Source organism: Embiotoca jacksoni, unplaced genomic scaffold (genome assembly GCF_022577435.1).
Source record: "Embiotoca jacksoni isolate LCO1_2020_lvr unplaced genomic scaffold, fEmbJac1.0.p SCAF_101, whole genome shotgun sequence".
NCBI lineage: Eukaryota > Metazoa > Chordata > Actinopteri > Embiotocidae > Embiotoca > Embiotoca jacksoni.
Genome location: NW_027185232.1, coordinates 448,215 through 474,815, shown reverse-complemented (window position 1 = coordinate 474,815; position 26,601 = coordinate 448,215). Strand labels below are relative to the sequence as shown.

At 39.8% G+C, this 26,601-nt stretch overlaps 1 protein-coding gene across 1 annotated transcript in view; it reads right to left on the bottom strand.

Moving 5' to 3' along the window:
* Nucleotides 1-14,836: 14,836 nt before the first annotated feature.
* Nucleotides 14,837-26,601, bottom strand: part of kcnk3a (potassium channel, subfamily K, member 3a) — a 29,959-nt gene continuing 18,194 nt past the window's right edge. Inside the window, exon 2 of the mRNA XM_069174040.1 lies at nt 14,837-17,400. Within this exon, the coding sequence (XP_069030141.1) occupies nt 16,484-17,400 (917 nt within the window). The 3' untranslated portion in view covers nt 14,837-16,483. The remainder of the gene's footprint in view (nt 17,401-26,601) is intronic.

The window sequence follows — 26,601 nt, the reverse complement described above, 5'->3', positions numbered from 1 at the left end:
GAGAGTAAATAATAGCCTCATATTGGCCGCCTTTTTTTAGCTGTGTTGCTGGCATCAAATTCAAAATGATCATATATTTTTCATAAAACAGTAACATTTCTAGTTTTAACATTTGATATGTTTTCTTTGGTCTATTTTTAATTACAGGCTTATGTGATTTGCAAATCATTCCATTCTGTTTATATTTATATTTTACACAGCGTCCCAACTTTTTTGGAAACAGGGTTTTATTTAACTTTATTATCGCAGTGTTTTATCACAATACATATCAAATTGGCAAGTATCGTGATAGTGTCGAAGCAGGAGATAAGTATTTCATCGCAGCCCTGTTGTTGACGTAATGTCTTCATGCTGTATTGAATCATACGTATTCTCCATTAATCTATCAAATAATACAACTGGGGAAATAAAATGATACTGAGAAATCCCCTTTGCCATATTTTTCTCGAGGAAATGAGACCAAACTTCAAACCTCCCTTCACATGCTGTGTGGTTGGTGGAGTAGATGAATGCCGCCTCTCCCGGAATTTATTTACAGCCTTCAAACAAAGCTACCACACAAGCCTGTGGGTACTCTCCTTTCTGTGCAGCTGAGTATGTGCAGGATGTAATGCCATGGATGACTCTTCTTGACTTTTGAAGAACAGCCAGCAATCACCGAATCATTAAAAACAAGAATAACTGCTATTTCCAACACAGACCAACATAGTCCCAGAAGGTCTTTCACTGCCAGGACCTCGTATGTTCATGTAGAATTGGAAAAAAAACTTCAGCTGGAGACCATCACAACTAATGTGTTGTTGTTGCAGAGATAAACACCGTGATAGTGCGGCTTAGATCATGAAAAGGTTATTGTGTGACACTGTGTAAAGGTCAGTCCTCTTCAACTCTTTCACTGATCAAAACATGTAAATGAGGCAAAATGATGTCACTATGGACTGATCTGCAGGTTGGTTTTGTAATTGCCATTACTAAGCAGTGAAGCCCTGACGTACGTCCACAGCTGTGTCAGATGAGCTAACCCCTATTCAACATACTCCAAATATGTTGAAATATAAATTTGCACGTTATTTTTAACAGTACAGCTCCTTTAAACGAAAAGCAGACGTTGTTATAGTTTTTTTTCATATTACTATGACCATTTCAAAACTACTGCCTCAGATGGCTTTAGGTCACGTGCCAAACAGAACATACTCAGTAATCATCGATGATGCTGCCTTCTGACCTGTGGGGTCCCCCAAGGCTCTATCTTTGGCCTCTTGTTCTCTATTTACATGCATCAAATAGGACATCTACCCTCAAACACAATAGTCATTAATACTGTTATGACACCCGTGCAGCATCTATGTCCCACTAATAACAATGACAGTAAAACAGAAAAATAGTAGGGCTAATTGTATATTATATTTTTTGTAACTGTTGGAATAATTTCAGCTGTATATTTAGCTGTATTTTCTTCCTCCTAAGGTATATGATTTTTAAAAATCATATCATAGTTTAAATTTTCATAGCTTAAGTTGTAGTGTACCATACATAAAAACAAAATGTCTATGCTCTTGCTGTAGCTGCAATTTGGCCTGTCCTGTTAAAAGACTGGCTCCATATTCCTGGCATTGTTTATACATCAATTTACTGGCCTGAAATTTATTGCATGAGCTTTTAGATTCAGAATAGAATAAACAACAGGTACCACGAACTCAGCAGACACAAACAAAGACTTCCAGGCAGAGCCATTCCTTTAAATATCATTCTTTCCATTTTGGAAATCTTAAATGTAAGTGAAAGGTCAAATATTATAAGACACCATTTGAGTTAATTCAGGAATGAAGGTCAAATTAGGATTGCAAATGTGTAGCACGAATATATAGAGAAAACCTTTTTAGAAAGTTTATATTCAAATAATTGAGACATTATCCACCTGCGACAGAGCAGGCCTCGCTGCAAGGCATGAGGTCAGAAAGCCGTCCTTATTTGGCCACAGTAACACGGGACAGATTCTCTTTGTGTTAGGGGGAGATCACCATAATTTATTCAACAGTAAATCTCCCTCAGCGGAAACCCTGGTGGAGTCCAAACACCAGGACTGGTTCAATTTTTAGTAGTGTTTTATGGAAAAGCAATGACAGGTAACAACATCTTAAATTTATTCCAACGACACCAAACCCTGAACCGAAAGGGCATATCAATCAAGAAAATGAATTAAAAGTCATAAAATCTTGCTTAATTGGGTGTTTTTCCATCTGTGATACAACTGCAGGCCGTGACATTTTACCCCCTACACCATCTTTACTGTTTACTTTGCGAAATGTTGATAAAATGCTTTGATATGTGGTACATTTGAAACTATGACAACATATCTGACGAAGACACGCTAAGACCTGTGACCCTCTGTCTTCCCTGTCCACTCATCTTCTCTCTAACTAATATCTACTGTATCAGCAACGCACTAGGACAGTTGTCGTGATTATGCCTCAGCCGCTGAGGGCTGTCACTGGTTATGCAACCGGTCTCCAGTGGTGCTCAGTGTGCGAGTAGCTGTAACCAGTGGTCTCATGAAATGTTGGACCTGAAGAGGCCTCTGAGCCAACGTAGCTTCAGAGAAATGATCAAGCATCTCATCCCCTTGAGAAGTTTCCAAATATGAGGTTGATATGTAACGTATTCACGAGACTGAAAGGAAAATCCACCTGCTGGTTGCTACCTGGGGATTGCACTTGTGTAATTCCCCTTTTTTTTTTGCATCGAGTACCTTTTACATTAATGTGAAGTCAGAAGTGAGGTATTATTCTGCATTAATCATATACAGAAACAACTTTTTAAGACTGGCAGAACATAAAGGGATCAAAAAAGGGGACAACATTGAAATTCTTTATTTTTTGCAGCTTTAATTCAGCTATTCTTTATACTGCTCATTAAGAAAGAGAACAAAATAGTTACATCAAAATAATCATGTTATTTTCTGCAATCAGTTCTGCACACTTTCAGGCCATCTGTGATTTGGACTCAGAGTCCAAATATTAAGGGGGGGGGGGGGTGGAGGTGTGTGTGTGTGTGTGTGTGTGTGTGTGTAGGGGGGGGGGGGTTAAAAGGTAAAAGGCCTTTCTTCAGGTCACAGTCATTTCTGCACGTCCCTAATTTAGTTTGCTTGTTTGTGTATAGTATATTTTATGGATTTTGCCCATTTTCAGTTGTTATTGCAAATTTAATTAAATTACTTATTGTAGTTGTTAGAAGCCATCGAGGGGCTGCTTTTGAGAAACTGTAGTGACGTGTCAATTTGTTACTATTATTTTGTATTATCGAACTCAACACTTGCTGATCTTCAGCCTTGTCCACAAACTATTCCACAAAAGCACAAAACAAGACATAAAAGTCTGGGGCATAGTCGCTCTGTCAAACTCTCACATTGTTCTAATTAGAGATCACATTTAAGTGCCACATGTCTTGTTTGTTGGTTAAGTTTGATTCTCTGAATTTTAGTTCAATATACTTACAAAAAGTGCTCCGTATTTAGAAAGGGGATGCTGCATAGTTATTATGAAAAGGTTAGCACCTGTGAACTAAAACTTGAATCATTGTGAAAGATCTTGAGACATTATATGGTTCCTTAATGGAGCCTTTAAATTATCAGGGTTTGGTTAGTGTTGTTGTTCTTTTTCTTTTACGACGGTGGAGGGTATGATTATGAAGAGTACGTCATCATCCTCTGTCCAGAATGAATTGTCACATTTGGTGTTGCTGATCCTACACAAGCTGTGTGTATGGATTTCACAATTACTTCAGCTCGTATCTGGGCTGATTATCTAACCGTCGAGGAGCTCTGCGACACGGCCGGGGTGTGCCACGTACAGAGGGCCTGGCAAATTTTCCTCCAGATCTTCTTGGAGGACATCTAATCACAAGTGACACAGGAGCAGCACTGCAAATCTGATGTTAATCCATGCTGAAGTCAGAAACATTTCCAAGGCTCTCAGCAGTTCTTTCAAGATAAAAGGGCACAACTGAAATTGTGCCATGAAGGCTGTGATGTGATACCTATTTCAGACATTTACACACACCTTAGGCTACGAGTCGGGAGATAAAAATAAAGGATTACAAACATCCAACTACTGTAGCCTTGAAATGTGCCAGAGAGCCGAGCTCAGGGCAGTCTGTTTGCGTGCCGGCTCTCCCTGACGCCCTGGCATGTGTGACTCTACTTGGCATTGAATGCCAGGTTTTATTGTCCCTGTAGAAAATGCGTACATATTTTACATATTTTATGTTGTTTAAGTCTCTGACCTGCACAATGTCTCTGTCCTCACCAGCATCTATCCTTTACTTCAAAACTGTGCACATTACAATTGTGATGACGTGGTGAGGATATTAAAAACACATACACAATGAATGAATGATTTTTATTTTTTTTAGGCTGTCAAAGCAGAGTTGAAGTTCGAAGGTTGATGTATGACAGAGACTCCCTGCAGCTCTGTCTGCTGTTGTAAAAGGGTGTTGCTGTTTCAGTTTTGAACTCAGTTCATCATGACAATAGAGAATGAAAACAAAGGAATATGCAAGAAAAACATCAAATATACAAAGACTGGATGTAAAATTAAGGTGAATTTTTCTTTTTTTTGTTAACAATATTCGAGAAAATAAGCAACCAGACACTATTTGATCCTAGAGAGCCACTTTTATTCTTCCTGCAACCTCAATCCTGAATGGAGACACTGAATGATTGGCTTCAGCTGTAGGTTTTAGTTTGGTTAAACTGAACGTCAGGCCTTCTCCTCTCCTTTCCTCTGAGTCTGTGTTGAATCTGTAGCTGCATGTTTTTTGATGTTTCGTGGCTGTAAATCTCTCGTTTGATCGTCCCTCTGCAGTGCTGCTCTATCAAATCAGCCCAGCAAACCTCCTCATTAGTCACGTACAACCTCCGACCTCACAGACCCTCTGATGATCCAACACCAGATACTTTAATCAGCAGAAGTCTCACATGGGACTCCACATGTAGGCCTGCGTTTTCCCTCTTTTGATTCGGCTTGTCTCTGCTGTGTTTGTCCTGTTGAGGCAAAGGATGTCTTACTTGGCCACCATGACAGCAGCAGTGCGTTTTACAGAACGAGAAACAACACAGTTTAGTATAAATAAAAGATTACTGAACAAGGAGAGAAGAGAGCAGGCGGCAAAGCGGAAGTGGGAACAAAACAGCAGCACAACAGGTCAACTGGTTGTTTCCTGGTTAGTTCACGACTTTGTCGGATAGCTCCACTGAAACTGTAAGAGACAACTAATAGATAATCAGTGAGTTGTATTTCTGCTACACTTACAAATGAAAGTAAGGCCCTACTGCTCTTGTTGTTGTCAGAAAATAATATGTTCATTAAAATCTTTTTTATTTTATATTTTTTAAATTTTTAAATTTTTAAATTTGCATTGCTGGTAATTTATATCATTGACATTATTTAAAGAAGCAAGAACAGGAACAATTAATTTTCATTAAATTAACAATAAACAACATTTAGTAATTAACAAGAAAAAAAACAGCAAAATTTTGAAGAAAGTATCACAACATAATATTATTTTTAAAGCGGAAATGTGCTTTTTTGGGGGCTTTTTTCAGTCTTGTGACACAGACAGGAAAAGACTGTATTAGAAGGTAAAGTGACTAATGCCAACAAGCCTTTTCAGGCTAACATGTAGGATTAAGCAGGGGCAGGTGTGCCTCAGGAGGTTAGAGGTCCTCTTTCCTCCTGAGGCACACCTGCCCCTTCTCAGGGTTCGTGGATTGAAGACAAGCTGTAAAAGTGCTTTATCTGCTATGGTGAAAAACAATGATGGAAGTGCAGCACATTTACCATGATCAGTTCCTACGGTGTGTTAGATTCATAATGAATTTAGAAATGAATATAAACCATGACAGAGGCGTGGCTCGAGGGTTTGGTCCAGAATATCTCAACAATTTGACAAATGGATTGGTACAAAATTTGTTTCTGACATTGATGGTTCCCAGAGGTTGAATCTTCTCCTTTAAAGTTATTATTTTTAAGCAGAGGATGAATTTTAATTGCTGAAGTGATCCCTTCACATCTAACTAATTCAACCTGAGTTGTTGCTAATTACAAACATTTCAGCACACAAACATGTTAAACTAAGCTGGTGAACATCGTACAAACACATCTGCTTCATCCACATTGGCATGTTTTCATTGACATTATGGCTATATTAGTGAATGTTAACATTTTGCTGTTTTGTGTCACTCCTACTTTTATATCTTATTATTTGTTTTAAAGGAAAGAAAATCACAATTTCATATCGCTTGAATAAAACTGAAAAATATGTAGTGAAATGAAAAAGCAGCCATTTTCTGAAGTAAAACTCATCACCTGAATTTTACATTAAAAAAAATCTGATAGGTTAAGCAACTATCATCTTGTTTTTACTGGCACCTGTTTGTAATGCATTACTACTACCAGAAGGTGGCGGTAATGCACCGAAAAGCTGTTTGCCATCCGCCATCAAAGGGCACAAAGAGAAGAGCACATTGCTATCAGGCTTTAAAATTTGTATTATAGTTGAATAGTTCAAATAGGGAATAGGCTTGATGTTGGTCACAGCCTGGAGATCATCGTTCACCGAGCTTGATGTTTTCATTCGTAGTTGTAGTGAAATCAGTAACGTCTGATTGTGCGCACTTTGGCTCGTGTTCCTGCTTGTTCTCATCTCAGCTGACACTACCAACTGATCAGAAGAACATCCCAGCAAGTGCCAACAGCTCGTTTGGCCACAAAGCTCGGCTCATGTCTGAAGCAATGCAAGCAGAATGATTACAGAGAAGATGGAGGGTTGGGGAGGGGGGGGGGGTGACTGTACCACAGTCAGCGGCAGCAGAGCCAGAGGTCACAGTTATGTAACACCACTAATGTCAGACCTTCACATGAGATGAGACCCTCCCCAGCATCCCTGTTACTAGATGCCATTTTCCCTCTCCATCAGTTAAAATAATCACACTACTGCCGATCTGAAACGTGGCAGCCAGCTGCTTCAAACCAGCATGTCCAGTCGATTCAGGTGTAAAATGAAGATAGAATGGGGCCAATGTGTTCTGACTTCAGTGGAAAGGTTTTATATTGTTTGAAAGGGTGCCATTAAAATCTATCTATCAATTTTGTTGTGCATTTGTGACACAGAAACTTATTTTTAGCACATGTAAATTTTGTGGGTTCCTCACCGTATTTCACAGACAACATCTGAAAATCAGAGTTGAATATGAGAGATGCAGCGAAAGCGAGGAATTCAAAGTCGTCTACTTATTATAACCTGCCATTGTCATAAGCATCCCATCAATTCATCTGCTGGCAGACACAGAAAAAAAATCCAGGTGTTAGTGGAAAAAAAAGAAAATGCTGTCAATCTGTTCAACATACATCTTTTATAGCCTGGTTATCTTCACAATGACAACATCAGTTAACTATCTGAGCTGCTGTCAGCAACCAAGAAAATAGAAATATTAAACAGCTTTGGTAATTAATCTTCAGTTGTAACATTATGTTACGTAACGTCTGCAAGGTAAACGTGAAGCTACACCAATCATTCAGGTAGCTTAGCTTAGTATAAAGAAGGAAATAACCATAGAATATGTAAAAAAACAAAAAACAGCCTGGATCTTTCCAAAGGTATAACAAAACCTGCCTTAAAGCTCACTAATTAACACAACGAATGTCCTTGTTTAGTCAGTAACACTACAAGGAATTGATTAAGCACAGGAAATAACTAAATGCAATAAAATCACAACTTTTGTATCCTTTGGTTTGTGGAATGATTCAACAATCAGTGTCCAACATGTGCATTAGTGAGCTTCCTCATTAAACGTGTCTGAAGTTTTCAACCACAGTTTATTGCCTTCCTCAACAAATGGAGTCATGGAGACGTTTTCGTTGTTAGCACGAGACTACAGACTACACATTCTATCAGTTGTGACCTTTTGTTGTGTATTTTTCTGTCAATCAGCTGTGTCAAAGCTCAATAATGGATCTTCAACCTCAAATAAATATATATAAATGTAAAGACATTAGTGCATTAGTCCTACACATGCCAGGAACAAGGAAATTGTTCAAACTTTGAGGTCAGCCGTTATATTTTATTAAAACATGATCTACAAATGTAGACTCCTTTGAGTATGTGTAGGCCTTCTATACTTTTCTAGTTTTAATCTGGTTCATGTGATCTCTCATGAATGCAGCTATGTTTGTGTGAGACAGAAAAGGATAGTAAGAAAAAAGTACAACAAAGAAAATAAAACATTAAAAAAGAGACAAAGGCAAGACATTTCTCGCCAGCAGGAAAGGATATATATATATATATACATAAATATACATAAATATATATATATATATATATATATATATATATATATTTATGTATATACATCAAAAAAGAAACAGTGGCATTCCAATTTCAAAGATGAGGATTGGTAAACAGGTCAAGTTGAATTTATTTCTTTGCGAGTGGAAACAATTGGTTTGACATTTAAGAGTTTCTTTGCTGTCAATCTAAAGAAAGCCAGTAAAGTGGTTGTGTTTTAAAAGATCAAATACCACATGCTGACTGACAAGAACAAACTGGACGGAAAAGTGATTGCAATTTGGTCATTTTGACGTGTCAGTTGGTAATACACAACATCTTGCTGCTTTCTACACAAGAGATGGTTTTCAGCACATAAAAAGACATTTCCTCTCAGTGTGATTAACAGCAGAGAGTGGAACAGGCCATTAATGGCATTCTCTGCTTATGAGATAAAGGTCCTGGCAGACCGGCGTATTTTCAGTTTCCTGTGAAAAATGAGTTAGCTTTATGCAATGCAGTGAGACAGACATGTGAGAGGAACTGAATACTTGACATTCAGAGGTGGAGGCTTTGAAAAGATTAAAAAACCCATCACCCACTAAACAACCCCGTCACCCTCTTCACTTTCATTTATTCCTGTGAACATGCTCTGCTACTCCTGAAAGGAACTCATTCAGAGATTATTCTGTGGAGTAATGACAGTTTATTCCACAAGTTGCCAAACTCAAGACACAATAGAGTAAGAGGTAAAGCATGAGGGAAAGGAAGGAGGAGGTGAAATTGTGGAATTGCGTGTTTACAAATGTTGCGCAAGAGAATAACAGGAATTGACACATTTTCAGACACAAATACCTCAAATGTTTGGAAAAATGGCCTTAATTTATGAGAAGTGTTCATCCTCTGCCAACCCCTTTCAGCCCCCTCGTTAACTGAGAAACACTTAATGCTTCTCTCAAAATCAATGCCTTCATTTGACAGCATACTGATTACTCAGTGTCACAAAGATGTTTTGACTACATGAGTCTGAAAATTACCCTTTCCAGCTAATTTCTTGCAGGTAGAAATCTAAAAAAAAAAAAGAAAAAAAAAGTTCTCTACATTAATTTGGCCTGAGGTGACCTTGCATAATACAGTGGTGTGAAAAAGTGTTTCCTGATTTCCAATTTTTTTGCATGTTTGTCACACTTAAATGTTTCAGATCATCAAACAAATTTAAATATCAGTCAAAGATAACACAAGTAAACACAAAATGCAGTTTTTAAATGAAGGTTTTTATTATTAAGGGAGAAAAACAATCCAAACCACACATGGCCCTGTGTGAAAAAGTGTTTCCCCCTCCTGTTAAAACATAACTTAACTGTGGTTTATCACCTGAGTTCAATTTCTCGAGCCACACCCAGGCCTGATTACTGACACACCTGTTCTCAATCAAGAAATCACTTCAATAGGACCTGCCTGACAAAGTGAAGTAGACCAGAAGATCCTCAGAAGATAGACATCATGCCGAGATCCAAAGAAATTCAGGAACAAATGAGAAAGAAAGTAATTGAGATCTATCAGCCTGGAAAAGGTTCTAAAGCCATTTCTAAAGCTTTGGGACTCCAGAGAACCACAGTGAGAACCATTATCCACAAATGGAGAAAACATGGAACAGCGGTGAACCTTCCCAGGAGCGGCCGGCCGACCAAAATTACCCCGAGAGAGCAGCGACGACTCATCCGAGGTCACAAAAGACCCCACGACAACATCCAAAGAACTGCAGGCCTCACTTGCCTCAGTTCAGGTCAGTGTTCATGACTCACCGTAAGAAAGAGACTCGGCAGAAATGGCTGCATGGCAGAGTTCCAAGACCAAAACCACCGCTGAGCAAAAACAACATTAAGGCTCGTCTTGTTTTTTCCAGAAAACATCTTGATGATCCCCGAGACTTTTGGGAAAATACTTTGTGGACTGACGAGACAAAAGTTGAACTTTTTGGAAGGTGTGTGTCCCGTTACATCTGGTGTAAAAGTAACACCGCATTTCAGAAGAAGAACCTCATACCAACAGTAAAATATGGTGGTGGTAGTGTGATGGTCTGGGGCTGTTTTACTGCTTCAGGACCTGGAAGACTTGCTGTGATAAATGGAACCATGAATTCTACCGTCTACCAAAACATCCTGAAGGAGAACGTCCGGCCGTCTGTTCGTGACCTCAAGCTGAAGCCAACTTGGGTTCTGCAGCAGGACAATGATCCAAAACACACCAGCAAGTCCACCTCTGAATGGATGAAGAGAAACAAAATGAAGACTTTGGAGTGGCCTCGTCAAAGTCCTGACCTGAATCCTGTTGAGATGCTGTGGCATGACCTTAAAAAGGAGGTTGGTGCTGGAAAACCCTCCAATGTGTCTGAATTACAACAACTCTGTAAAGATGAGTTGGCCAACATTCATCCACAGCTGGAAAAGACTCATTGCAAGTTATCACAAACGCTTGATTGCAGTTGTTGCTGCTGAGGGTGGTCCAACCAGTTATTAGGTTTAGGGGGAAACACTTTCACACAGGGCCATGTGGGTTTGGATTGTTTTTCTCCCTTAATAATAAAAACCTTCATTTAAAAACTGCATTTTGTGTTTACTTGTGTTATCTTTGAATAATATTTAAATTTGTTTGATGATCTGAAACATTTAAGTGACAAACATGCAAAAAAATAAGAAATCAGGAAGGAGGCAAACACTTTTTCACACTACTGTATTTTCCCACAAACATTATAAGCTACTTCCAAGAATCTGTATTTCATCTGAGGTGAGGAGCAGTTTTATGTAACAGAACAGGCAGTGTGTCAGTAATGTTCCCTGGTGTTCAAAACACAGCAGAAATTGTTTAATGTAAGCATCACTTCAGATTGAATTTTTCCTCAGTTCATTTTGTAATGTTCAGCCATCCAAGCATGAAGAACTGCCGCCTGTCAGATGCCATTTGTGTCCTTAAACTCATCGATCCATGGATCCTTTCTGTCATTTTCAATAGTCTGTTCTGATTGTATTCTTACATGTTTTTAAACAGGAAAGTGAATGACATTGCTTCACTTCACTAAACAGTAAGATTGAAAGCATCAGTGATTAAATAAACGGAGAAAAACATGCCTGTGATCATCGTAGCCACCACTGAGGACAAAATGTTCTCAGTATTGTTTCAGGAAATGCTGGGGAGAAGCAGGAATTTACACAAATATTTTACAGTACATTGAGAGATTTTTAAAGCCTGTGTCTAATGTGACTTTTTTTTTTGTTTACCTACATGACAGAAGAAAAAGATGGGCCCAAACCACGTGGCATTGTGGGAGAGGAGTACAGCACTTCCATAAGGTCAGTCAAACTCATCAGTGTTCAGATGAGTCCTGCTTCCTCTCTTGTTTGCAACTGAAGTATTCATTACAGCCGTACAACGTGATGGTAATTAAATCCCATAAAACTGACAACAGAACATTTTAACAGTGTCGTGACAATAGACAGTATATATTTTAAGTTTATCATGTTATTATAGAGATACAACATTAATCAATTAAACTTTTTTATAATTTTATCATCACTGAAAATATAGGATTGAAATCTTTTGTTTATAAAAGGAAACCTTTTTATTTTACAGTTTCCAGGGCTTCCATTTACTTATATTCATGTTACAAACTGTGCTTATAAACAATAACAAATACACAACACCACATTAATAAAAATAAAAATAAAAGACTGCCAGCAATTCATCATTAATTTCACATTCAGAAACAACAGTTGGTCACATCACTTGTGTCTTAAAGAAAAATCCTGCAACCCAAAAGATTGCTGCTCCCCCTTGGTTCGGTGTGTTTGTATGTTGTCGCATAAATTTAGAGTTACAGGTGATGTGAATATATAGATGAAGTTTAGGGGAACATTGTATAGCTGCAGAACTGGCACAGGTCGGGACTTATAGAGTGTGAAAGGTAACGAACGATGCACAGATCTAAGCTGATCATCTCGGCACTTTCTCCTTGGAAGTGGAGCGGAAGAGTTTATGGTTTGCAGCTAGAAAGGTGCCACTGTGACAGTTACATAATAAATATCATAGCAGGGTTGAATAAACTGAGTCACCTCATCTTAACTTTGGTTGCGTAATGTGTCATTGAGGCCTGCCTGAAAAGTTAGCTGTGATGAAAGCAGTGGTGACACAGAAGTGCAAATTCAGGGATTTGTTGCAACAATATCAGTTCACATGGCAGATGTGTGCTTTACATAACAGGATTCATTTGTCTCAAATGTTTAAGCTTAATTTGCACAGCATGTTTTATTGATCAGGATGCAATAATTGGTGCACGGACACGGACGCATAAAACCAACATCGTATGAAAAGAGGAAATAGAAACAAAAGCTGAGAAAAATGTCTGACAGAAGCAAATAAACTACAAAACTGGTCGGAAAAAATTCTAAGATTAGTAAAATGATGGTTTCTTTTATGTAAACGGGGAAAAATATGACTATATAAGTTCCTCTCATACTTACTGCAGTTTTTTGTGTTGATAAGATGCATATTTGGATAAAGATTCATTCCAATCTGTAGCTATGAAAACAAAATAGTTTTGGGCTTTGTTGTTATGTATTATTTGTTGGGAATTTACCAGAGAAATAATTCTTAGTGGTGTGAATATCAGTATTGGGATTGTTGACGGCATTTATTTATTATTTATTCCCCAAAAGTACAAAGGATGAAGACTGTTCACTTCACCTGCAATCTATACCACCCTAAACGCTGAATATATGACGCATCCTCATACCGGAACAACACAATAGGTTGATTTCCACTGACTCTTGAAATAACATAAATGTATATGAGCATTTTAAGTGCCCCCTAAACATAAAAATAGGTAATTTGACCTTTGAAGAGTGCCAGTGACAAGCGTAATGGGCTTTTGTTGTCATGGTTTGGTTTCAGCACCAAATTTATATTTGGTTAGGTTTAGGAAAAGATCTTGGTTTGGCTTAAAATAACTTTGTTTTTTGCATAAGTTACGTCACGTGGCTTAAGTTAAAACAAATTATGTGTTCAACGTTGACTTTTCAAGGAGTTTTGTGCTTAATCCATCCAACTATACTGACCTGATTACTGCCATTGCTCCTGTCATATTTACAATGAATAAATGTAAATGTTGGTGGTTTCAACCTCTTTCAACAATTCACCAGTGTTGCTGTTTTCAGGACGGGCTGGAACACGCATAGAGTATGACCAGCACCCGTGACTCTGTACAACACAGTGTTGCTCGACTGAATTCAAGCTTAATTCAAGCTTTTCTGTGCGTTATTTTCAAGCATGTGCAGACAAATAAAATGTGCTCTTATGAAGCCTCAATAAGTGTACTTTCTGGTAACACAGAACACCTTGTTTGTGGTGGTAAAATCCTATTAACACCATTAAGTGTAGATCTTGAGTGATTATAGCCACGTTGTAGCAGCATATTATTCTAATGGCTGAAATGTTTTAATACTCATGAAAAGTGGAATGTTTTTTTGTGTTTTTGCACGTTTCAGTCCAAATTAATAAAATATTCAAGTTTTTTCTCTATGTCTCTGAAACAAGACGGGAGAGCAATTAAATAAAACATAATTAACCCCCTCAGCGGGAGGCTGTTTTTGAAGTTTCTCTAAAAATATTCCCAAATAGAGTCAGTGAGGCCAAAATGAACAACTTTTGGCTCCATTGATGAGAGACACTCATTATTACTGACCATAAGTCTCCTCACCTTTATCACCAGACCTGAGTGAAAATTGGACAATTTTTACATCCCCCGGATCAAAACTATAAGTAAGAAAGTAACTAACAGCCTCATAACAAAGAGTCAGTAACAATGATGTTGGCTGTAACAAATGTCTTTTTTTCAAAAATATATTAAACCATTCCTCCCACCATCCAGAAACATGCACCTCAGGTTAATTGGTGGTTCTACAAATGTCCCTGAGGTCTGAACGGTCTTTGTTTCCGTCTGTCTCTACGTGTCCCTGTGATGGACTGGTGACCTGTCCAGGTGAACCCCGCCTTCACCCTAAGTGAGCTGGGATAGGCTCCGCCCCCCCTTGACCCTGTTCAGGATAAAGCGGGTGGAGATGATGGATGGATATTAAACCATGAATTGTTAACATCCATGCTCACCTGCTAGCAGATGTTTCTTACACAGCCATTGTTCATGCATTTCTTTTCATTGTGCTGCCGGTGGTAGAAATCTCCACAGGGTACATTTAAACGCATACAGAAAAAAAAAAAAAAAAAATGCATTTTTACTTATATTACTTCAAATTGCTTATCATCGTCTGACTTTCTGGTAGTTGTCTGCAGGCCTTGCTTGATTTCTTGACAAACCAAATTACTCAACAACAACAACAGTGCTCTTAAGCCTAATATCAAATAACAAGGGAGCACATTTGAATTAATACATATTTCACCAAAGACAGCAGACTACATTTAATACACCAGCCAACACTTAAATAAAGAAAAGTATTCTTTGAAATTAAATAATATTTTATTATGATTAAACAAAAAACATGTAAATGTATATTCACACATATAGCTGTTCATCACTCATCGGTTCATGAGAGGTTCTGAACAACGTTAACAGGCATATTGCAGTTAATGAGAACATTCCAGTAGAAAACTAAAAAGGATGAAAATGTGACAGAAATCAGACAATGTAAAGTAAACCTACAAAAATTAAATAAAAAAAAGGATGAAGATTAGATAAGAAAACTCCTCCAGAGGACTAGAACAACAACAAAAAATGAACACTGCATAAAGACTTCAGTTGGCTGAGTCAAGTGTGTATAGATGGGGCTGAAGCAAAAGACCCCGATAAGTGCATGAGGTGCAAAACTCTGAGGCCATTAAATTAGTGACGTGCACTGCTATTATTGTCAATCATCAACAACACAGAGTATTGAGTCAAACACCTGCGACTAGTAACACAAGAGAGAAGTAATTAGGGCGTATCATTTACATAAAACATAATGCGATTTCATTAAAAAAATATAACTGTGCACTGAGTTCCAGTGTCTGAAAGCATCAACGACAGTCCTCTAAGGTGCAGCAGTGAATAAGATATGCCTTTCTACAATACACAAGTGAGCTTACATGCTCTAATTCAAACTATCAGAATATAGTTGTGCTGTATGAAAACATATGAGGGCAACGTGTACATAAAATAGTTTGAGCCACAGGAAGAAACCATGAAAAAGAAATTCATAGTGAGGTCTGAGAGGGGCGGCAGGGAGGCCTAGTGGTCAACGACACTGTCACAGGTTTGATTCCCATAGCAGCATCCAAAATGTCCCATTCTTCAGCAAGACAATTAAACCAAACCTGCTCAATCATTCTCAGTCAAAACTGTCATTTAAGCGCCTGTAATGTGAATTTATTCATGGAAGGAAACAACATAAAACAGATCAAAAAGTTTGGCTTGAACCTGAACTGTAGTTACAGACACACAGAAGAAGACACTGAGATTATTTTTCTTTTTGGAAAACTTTGACTGAAAAAATAGGCTTTCCCTCAATAACACCTTTGAGTGAAGTTTCCAAATATATACACCTTTTAATTACACTGAAGTGAGTAGAATACTTACAACCAGAGATTCCTTTTGGAAAAAGTGGATATAAGTTTATTCAATAAAATATTTCTTAGCAGGGTATTATGTACAATTATTACACCCCAGTCCTTCTTAAAAACATTTCTCACAGTGTATTCTGTCCCTTTTCATATTAGAACATGAAAGTCTGTCTTATGAACCGAGAAAATACTGAGTTCAATATTAAGATATTCAGTGTCCAGATGTGCGGAGAGATGCACATATTTTTTTCCTCCCGTCTTCCAACAGCAACAGCTTCAGAGTTTATGTAACAAATGCTTCTCAAACAACCATTAGCATTATTTCTCAGTGACATCAGTAATGATGTTAGTGTTAAATGGCTTGTGCTGAGCTAATGGAAGTTAAAGACATGGCTGGAGTCTGGAAGCTGCAGCGTGAGCCTCCTCAGTACCAGAAAGAAAGAAACGTCAGGAGGACCAGAGTCGTGTTCCCTTGATGTCCACAGCTCATCTCGCACCGCGGTAGGAGGGCCCTCCCTCACTTCATGCTACTCACAAGTGGAATCTAAAAAGGTTTCTAGATGGAGCTTCTGCGTTTATTGAGTCTCCTGTAGGCGCTGATGCTGTGCAGGCCGGTGGACACCGAGCTGATGCCCGAGTGGCGCTGCAGACTGCACACGCAGCCGTTAGAATGGAGAGGGTTGGAAAAGGCCTCTCCCTGTTCCATGTAGGTGTCCGAGGTGGAGAGGTCCCGCGGGATGATCATGGGGATGGAGTATTGCAGCTTCTCCCTGCTCTTGTACCACAGACAGGAACACATGGACTGGAAATGGAGTACCTCGGCGTAAACGTTACGCAGGCCGCGGCCCGCTGCCCCTCCCCCGCTCCCTCCGACCGCGCTGCCTCCGCCGCACCCGGACGCAGAGGAAGGCGAGGCCGGGTCGACAGAGCAGTTGATGTGTCCGCCTGCCTGACCATTGTGCGCGAGTAGAGCCCTCTGCTCGGCATCCCTCTTCTCGTCCTCGGCGTTCATGGTCATGAAGCGCAGCACTGCTAGGTTGAGGAAGGCTCCGATCACAGCCAGACCCGTCAGGATGTAGATGAAGCTGAAGGCCACGTACTCCGGCTTGGTCTGCAGAGCGTGCTCACTCTGCAGCGCCACGTAGTCCCCAAAGCCGATGGTGGTGAGTGTGATGAAGCAGTAGTAGTAGGCATGAAAGAAGCTCCATCTCTCAAAGTGGGAGAAGGCCAGCGCCCCCACACATAGTGTGCTCATGCAGGATATGAAACCGATGCTGACCATGTTGACCATGGAGACCTCAGTGTGCCTCATGCCAAGGCACTTCTTCAGGCGGTGGAGCAGGAACCTGACAAAGGTGTTGATGCGCTCACCGACGCTCTGGAACATGACCAAGGTGAGAGGGATGCCCAGGAGGGCGTAGAGCATGCAGAACACCTTCCCTGCATCTGTGCTGGGGGCTGCATGGCCATATCCTGAGGGAAAGAGGGAGAAGGAAGCCGGGTTACTGGGGCAGAACTAATTAACTCTACAGTGCAGGTGACATGGGGTCTGAGAAGAGAAGGCTGGAGGCTGCAAAGATAGTCAAACCTGGACTAGACAGATATAAATGATTTGTATTCTCTGAGCAGCTCCTCTGATAGATTCAAAGACTCTTCATTTCACAGCGGCAGAATGCAATTGGAGATGAGAATGCACAGCAGTGTGGCGAGAATGGTCAAGTATTGATGTCGCGTATGGGAGAGAGAGCTTGAATAATTCATTGACAATTGGTCTATGCGGAGTGGCTTCAGCTAATGAGTGCATTTGCACACAATTAGGCCTCAACATTTTTCCAGATCAAATAAACAGGACACCAAAGGGTAGGTTATAAATACAGGTCTTTATTTGTTTATAAAATCACTTTTTGTCCCGCAGTCCTTTTTAATCCATGAATTACAACACCCCTACAGCAAAGCAGGAAAAGTCGGCAGTGCGGTTGGTGTGTGCTCCCCTGAGTCTTTTGAACAGCTTAGCCCGGAAAAAGAATCAAAATTTCCCATAAATAAATAAGCAGATGACGTCAGAGTTCTGAACAGAAATTTTCCATTCATTTATCCCCCATAAAACAGAAAATAGCTGATAAACCACTTACTGTCCCAACGTATTGTCAGTGACATGTGTTTACTGAAATGGGCTCTTGGAGAGTACCAGCAAGTGCTCACCACCAGCCACTTTCAGATATGGCCTGACTCATAGAGAGATTCTGTTTGTACTCGCAGTGTAGCGCTCATGAAATTCATGATGGATTTTCAGGGTTGAGTGTCAACCTTTTGTCTTCTAACGTCATCTTCTCACTCCTGTTGCCCAGCAGGGTACGAGGCCCTCAAACGCAACATCATTACAGTTTGATATACGTTCCCTGCGTGTGGACCTGTTGCCCAGTGGACTTGAGAAGATGACGTCCCTGATAACAATAGGATCGACACATGGGATAGTTTGAATGTAATTACTCCAAGGGTTGATTTAATTCTGTAGGCTCTGGTTTTATTGTCACGCTGATCCGTGCCGTTGAGCCATCTGTCTGTCTGGTGCCAAATCTGTTTAAAGCTTCCCAAGTTGTGCCGCCGAAACGAGAGCCATTACAGCTGATGTATGTCTCTGAGGAAAACCTGACCTGATCACCGAGCACAGAGACGTGTTGCTTCTTTGTAGCTTGGCCTATTTTTAATCTCATCAATATAGAGAAATTGATCTCCTTTTCTAAGGACAGAGAAACGACTGATGAGACTGATTCTCTGTGGCCAATTGAAAGATAATGTTTTGGGTTAAAATTATGACTTGACGTGTAGTGTGTTAAAGTTCCTACTTCCTTAATGTAATGCAACCATCATTATCATGGCATCAGTAAACAAGCTTTTAAAAAACTGTTCTGACTAGTGGTTGGAAACAGGAAGCAACCACCAGTCTACTGCACCCAGCATTATGCAATCTTCGTCATCATAGCAACGGTAAATAGATCTTTTAAAAACACTCCCAATGCGTGGTTTGTTACAGGAAGTGAACAGCGGTCTCCCTCACACAAGTCGGATGTTGTATCAAACCTTCCATCGAACCTGCATACTCGTAAAATGGAAAAAGTCACATGATACGGACATCACCTGAACTGCAGACTATCTCGACCTGCTTTTTTTTCTTGCAGGCAACGCTAATCAGAAATGCAGAAGTCTATATGGTAAATATATCTCCCCCCATTTCAGCTCAGGTCTGTGAATATTAATGTTGTTCTTTTTATGAACAAATCAAAACTTTATGATGAAAACGTCAGCATTATTACCTCATTTGAGAAGGTGCAATTTAAACATTATTTATTGTACTTCCCTTAAGCACTGCATCAGAAGTTCAACCCTAAAATGTGTTTGCTTCAACTTTGAACAAGCATTTGCTTCTAACTAAACATTGTGCAGACTTAAAGTGCAGAAGAATTAATGAGAAAAGTTAAGCCTATTAATTAAGCTATTAGTCATACAAGTCTGAATAAGTTTGTAGGGGCAAAACCCCTCATTGTGTTTAATTCCAACAAATAGAACTTTTTTAAATTGGTCAAAAAGACGGTGTATTATTTTTTTTTCATTTAAAGCTGCATAGTTTGGCTTTAAGAAGTTGGTGACATATGTTGACACCATTTTAACTTACAGGTTAAAATGGTAGAAACACGTATTAACCATTCAGCGTGGAGCGAGCAGGACGGTGTGTTCAGGTGAGCACAGAGGCCGAGCTCCGGCCTGTCAGGAGATGTCAGCAGCAGGGAGCGGCTTATCGAGACGTGGGGACGACCGCGGTGACAACGGCGCTCGTCAACAGCAGACGCAGGAGCCGGAGGCGACAAGGCCAGCAGTCCTAGCACCATGTGAGAGAGGGGAAAAGGCCCGCACGACAAGCTCATCCCTCCATCCAGAGCCTCCCCCGCACTTCCAACGGTGACAAAGTTATCATGAGACAGGATGTCTCCACGGCTTGTCCTGGCATGCAGGGAAAGCCACCAGGGCCATTTGCTCTGTTTATACGGATTACAGTCACTGACGGAGGAAAGGCGCAGCCTCACCCCTCTGGAAGGTGTAAAAAAAAACAACCAAAGGACCAAAGAGGTTTGACTGACATCCAAAGATCCCTGTGAGCCTTTTGTCTGCTAATATGCAACATGTTTAAATTCACATATTTCATGGAAAGCTGTGGAAAAACAGAGAGAGGAGACATCTGGAAAATTACAGGCTATTAGGTTTTTCCTAAGGAATCACTAATTCCCTCTAAAATTAGTCCAGATTCTCAGTTTGTGTAAAGACTGTTGTGAGATAGGAAACCGGTATCAAAGACTTTTGCCGCAACCCGAGGCTGATTGTCTCATAACCCAATTTCTGTAATTAACATGTGAAAGAAAAAAGGGAAATTGCATAACATTGAAAGGCGATAAGAGCCTTTAGAAGACTTATTAGGCAAAACTAACAAGCGGAGAGGCTTATGAATGTCAGCAGAACACAGGTGCACCATAAGTTCTCATTCACTCCTCGCCGCCGCTTCTCGTTACCAAATCAGAATTTACAGACAACCATTTACGCTAATGCCTCTAGCAACCCACTAGTGCTAATTTAAATGCTTCAAAACAAATTTTTCATTTTACAGAGGGGAGAAATATCCCCTTATGATAGCTTTGCTGTTCTGAAATACTGCCAACATTTTGTAATTTGAAGATTTAATTTCTTTCTGACTTCAATCCTGGCCTGTAACACATTTCTACCCTCTAATTCATTTCACAATTTTTAATCCTCCCGTATTCACTTTAGCAGATGGGTGCACAGCTTTACTCAGTGCTGTGCCATATTAACCCTCAATCAGATTTCCCAAATTAAATGTCTGATATCTTCAAACACTGCTCATCTGCAGCAACGCAAATATGAAACTGACTCTGGCTGTCAATTCACTTTTTAGTGCTGTGGTAGCCAGTTTGTCTCCAAAGATGACAGCTCAGTATGTACAGTCTCTTCCCCTGGGTGTCTGCCTGTAAAACACAACATCATCCACATTACCCAGTGCATCTCAAGTCTTTATTACACTGATTAATTAGGCAGGGATAAGAAAAGGGGCTTTGAAAAGACATCAAAGAATAAAATGTCGCTCTTTGGGCTCCCGTCATCTGTCACTCAATTAAATTTACATTGATTACCAGGCACAATTTGTTCTCACCAACAAGACGAGGACCACAACCTATTCATCCAGCACAGCAGCTCACCTAATAGGAAAGGAGGTGGTGCGTTTATCAGGCGTGAACATATCAATAATTAGTTAAAAGAACAAAAGGAGAGGCTGCATGCGACTCAAAGAATAAAGAATTCAGTCAAAAGTTGAAAACATGCAAAGTAGAAGACCACAAGGGGACAATATGTTTCTAACAAGATGGAAGGTCTCACAGCGGACCTCAGGATCCAGACTATGTAACAGAAATGCTGGTGGCAGCGCTGCTCTCTCTGGGGTTGACTGATAATGTCCTCAGACATCTCCCCACCCTGGGGACCAGGCAGTGCCATGCACTATAATACCCTCATCAGTGTGTGGGCAGCACCGTTTCACTCAAGACTGAGGCAAAGGTGAAAACAGTTGCCTGCTGGATTTAGTTTTCTTTGCACTATTGCACAAATAAGAAGCTTAAATATGGTTAATCACTTTAATCAGAATTCAGTGTTTGCTGGGACACAAAAGAAAAACAAGGATTTGTCTTTTAGAGGCTCTGACAGAGCTTTCTACTGCTGCAAAATATTTGCATGGTCTCTTTATTCATTCTCATGAATATTAATGTTTAAGTTAATAAGTACGTCAAATATTTAACACAGTTAATTTGTTGTGCTTTGTAAAAACAACTTGCCTTTCTGGATAGCACAAACACACATTTTCTGTTTGTTCTACCAGTGCTACAATGTTCAAGTAATTAAGTACAAATTTAAAGTACATGTATGTTACTTGAGTATTTCCATTTTATTCCACCATGACATATCTGCTTTCACCACTGGTTTCTATAAAAAAAAATACACACATTTCACAGCAATAATACACTAAGAAATAAGACAATCATCAAAGAAAAGAAACTAGTATATTGTAAAATGCACCACTCAACATCTTTCATAAACTCACTTGTAATTTGCAACCTTATTCTGCTGTTCCCCAAGATATGTGGGGCATATTAGCATCTTAGCTTATTGTTTTAGTTTTATAGCTGCAGCTTTACTGTTTTGGTTCAGTTGCATCTCCAAAAATCTAAGTATTGAGCACAAATAACTGAGAATTAGCAAAACTACTGCTTAAAGACAACAACTCGGGTTGTTGGGGATGACATTAAGTTAATAGATCGCCAAACCAAAGCCTAACAATATTGCAGAACACACATTTTGAAAGCAGTTTTGTTTGTCTTTTGTGTATCAACACCTGGAATACTGTAAATAACATGTCAAGAGCTTAGGTAGCTACTGGAAGTTAACCGTAAGGGCAATAGTTTAATATCCAGCTCCACCTCCCCACATTTGAAAGAGACCTGGAGCAAAAAACTGCATTGAAAATTTTAAAACATTTCTGAAATTAAAATAAAAGGGAAACCTTTGGAAGTGAATACAAAAAGCAGCTTATTATGAAGCCGAGTAACTAATTGTAATGATTTATAGCTCCATTGAGAGGACATGACTGTCAGTATGTACTACTGTAGTGGTCTGTAAACAAATTCCATCTGCAAAGCTGGACTGTGCTGAGAGGTGTTGAACACAATCACAATATTCAGCCGTATATGGCTGGCCTACTTCTTCAACATACAGGTGGCCTGACGAGGCATCCCAGAGGGACGTCACTCTTTTCTGCGTTTACGCCATCCCTAAAATGCTGCGCAAATCAAGGAATGTTCTGTACAAGCGTGCAAATAAACACAGATTGTGTCATCCTCTTTGGTACAGGCAGTCTTTGAGCAGCAGCCCACTCTGCTTCCCAGCATGCCTTCGCCACCGCTCGCTTTCATCTCCAGCTGCGTCTGACCAAAGATATCATTACACGACCCAACAAACTGCAACTCTTGGCCACTTCTAAGCATCACGCATTTCCATGGATCCCACCTGAAGATGTTACATCAAAAGACAACTGTGATCTTGTATTTCCCAAGAATCATGTCCCATCTCAATCTAAAATAATGGATATGCCGTCCCCCATCAATTCTCAGTCATAGACACCTCAAACTCCAGACGACCCCAGGATTGTTTACTCAGGCTCTCAAACACAGCTCTGGTCCTCCCACTTCCCTCCATTACTCCCACCAGCTTTTGACCTACAAAAGGCCTCGCTGACAGCTGCTATGTAGCCCAAAGTCTGCCTTTTATGTTCTATTGGAAGAAATATTGATATTTAAAGTCATTGTGTGCTCATGCAGCTGGAAAAACAATGCACAAATGTTTATTTCATGGAGTAACAGATTATAAAGATTTATTTTCTATAATTTTAATGACTCAATATAACTTTGGCAACCTGAAAAAAGGCTCATTGACACATGAGATCTTTAACATTTTAAAAAAAGAAGGTAAAACTCACTTCTAAGCTCCACACAGTTTTGCCAAGAAAATGTGATGCAGTGGTGTTTAGCCTTTAGCAGGTGGCAATAAATATTTTTGGAGGAGATGATTATAATTGCAGCGTCTGGGGTCTCTTTTGTCCCTCCCAGTATATGCAGTCGGTACAAATAAGAACTTATAGTAAGTGCTGTTTGACACAATGGAAATACTGTTAGCCTCTTGTTATTTACGCCCCCCGACAGCATCACAGCACAACTAAAGTGGAACTATTTTTTCTCTTTTATGCAACTTTGCTATTCAGCCATGAGCAGCCCTTCATTACAAATAGTTCTTGATGGGAAACTTAAGGTCCAACAAATGAACACTGCTATTGGTAACAAAGATTTTAGATTCTCATTCACCATGTAAAGGCCAAAAAGCATGTGATGGATGGAGACTGTCAGCGTTTGTTTCTTTTAACCACAATCATTCTCAAACCAAATGGTTATCTGAACCCAAACTATCATCTTTTCCTGAACCGAATCCAATCAATTTGAGTTAAAACCTTAACTCAGCTATTTGATACATTCACCATGTTCATAGTGTGCGCAAATCGACTTTTCTTGGTGGGGGGTGGTGGGAGAGAAAAAAATCTTACCAAACCTTAACTTCAGCTGTTGCAGATCAGCACATATTTCTACTTTTGCAAATGAGGATTAAAACATTTTTGAAAGGCACTGATAAATAATGCTGTCCTGCCAAAATGGGCAGAAATCAGAGAAAACAATTGCTCTGATTGACAGTTATATTGCTGGGTTTCCAATCAGATCGAGTCAGATCCCTTGCTTGCTCCCCCCCAGCTCGCTTAAATATGGTCACTACTGGCTCCAAACCACTCGGGACTAGCAAGACGGCGCCGGCCATATTCCGAACTCGGGGCTTCATAACGGCCGTTCACAAACCAGTGGGTGACATCACTGTTGGTTTACGCTTGGTGACAATGCAGGCGAGACAAGTACACACAGAACTCACTGCTATCAATGTGTGTGTGTGTGTGTGTGTGTGTGTGTGTGTGTGTGTGTGTGTGTGTGAATAGAAGGTAACGTGCTATGCACCAAATGAAAATACATACAATTTTTACTGGTAGTACCTTTAGACATGGACATTGGACATTTTAGTATGACATTTATCAGATTTTTTTTTACGTTGATCAGGTAATCTGTAAGGATGTACTTTGTTATATTTAATAATCATGTCCGATTTGTCAACTTCTCGATTCTGCTGTTGCTGCCAGCGGGATTGTAAACTAGTAAGAATAATCAACTCTCTAATCAAACTTTGATTATATGCACCGACAGTGAACAACAAGCCCGTCCAGCCAGTATTAGAGAGAGAAACACAGGGAGAGAGAAAATGGTTGATGCAGGATGTATTCATCACAAGCAATCTTGATGTAATGCCAGAGGAGACAGCACATTGGGTTCACTTTAACTCGGTTACCCCTTTGTGGGCTCCAAACTGGGCCAGGGAGCATGTGCTCTCTTGCAGAACACAGCTGAGACCCGAACACTAAAACATCACAAACCTTCAGACAAAAGCAACCAGGCGTTAGATCTGAGAGCTGTGACTCGGCTGCCAGTGCCCTGAATTTACCTGTCTTGTAGTAAAACCCTCTTATCATGGCCCAGTACACCCACAACATTCACAGACTATCTGCTGAAGCCCTTAATCCACAATCAAAGCAGCAATCTGTGCCTGTGTGTGTCCAACCATCCTACTCTTATGTTTTTCTTTCACTGCGGAAAAAAAACAACCCCAAACCCTATCGCCGTCTGTTTCCAAACGTACTCCTTAGGTTCCTTTTTAGGGGATATGAGAGGAAACCTTGGCAGGCCACCGTTTTCCATGAGGTCAGTAAGCAAGGCATTCCAAGCAGAGTGAGATCTCTGGGAGGCTCAGCTAATTAAATAAATCACGTGATTTATGTACCTGATACACAGTTGATATGGACTTGTTATAAAACTTACAACACAGCTGGACTAAAAAGGCGTTCACACACACTGATACTGTACACAAGGCGGGAGGAGGAAGAGGAGGAGGAGGAAATGACAGAAGAGGACAGCAGGGATGAAATATGAAGGGAAATAAAACAAGATTAAAGGTTTAGAAATACAACTGAAGAAACACAGATTCTAAACTACATAACTCCCGCTTGGATGCACTGTAATGATGTTAAAAAAGATCCGTCAAAAAAGCAGAGCCACATTTAAAGCTTTAAAACTTAATTTAGATGGTAGGAAGTCTTTAATTTGTAGTCATTGCTAATGCAGGAACTCCGAGTTAGGATTTCTTTCTCGGCTTTTAGAAGGTCAACTCAAATAACAGACGTATCTGTTTCAAGAGCTCCATTTGGGCTATCTGCTTTAAAAGTGTGCTTGCGTGGGCAGGAGGAGCGAAAAGGTGAGGAGAATCAGAGAACATGTTGTCTAATATAATACAGACATTTGAAATAGTTTCTTTTTGGGAATAAATGCAAATTCTTTACGGTCAACAGCTGGCAGGAGTGCAAAACATGCCTTGCCCACCAATGCCAAGAATTATGACGCATGAATTCAAAACAAGCAGAGAAGTACAGAAAAACGACGGGATTGCTCAACTAATGGGCTCAATTATATGACTGCTGTATTCATAATGAACCTAGTTGGGTAATTCCCAGAATGTTAACCCCGGAGGTACATGGATAAAATGTGGAGTGACTCAATTAATTTGCTAAAATAGAGATTGCTATTTGGAAACATATTGAGAGCTATGCCTGAACATTACATATTACAATTTAAGTGTGTGAATTTATTAGTAACAGAGCAGAGATAGCTAGTGGCTAAATGGTCAAAAGGTCAGCTAACAGTAGATAAATGACGGAATTGTTTATCTGTTTCGACAAATAAGTTAGAAGACAGCGAAACGGACCGTTTATCTGAAATAGTCAGCTGATAGCGAATGCGGTCAAAAGCTAGCTAAATGCACATACAATTTAAATAGCTTGCTAAAACTAGTAGATGATTGTTGAAAAAAAAAGTGACAAACAATAGTTGGATTAAAGTAATGGATAATGTGCTGAAATAG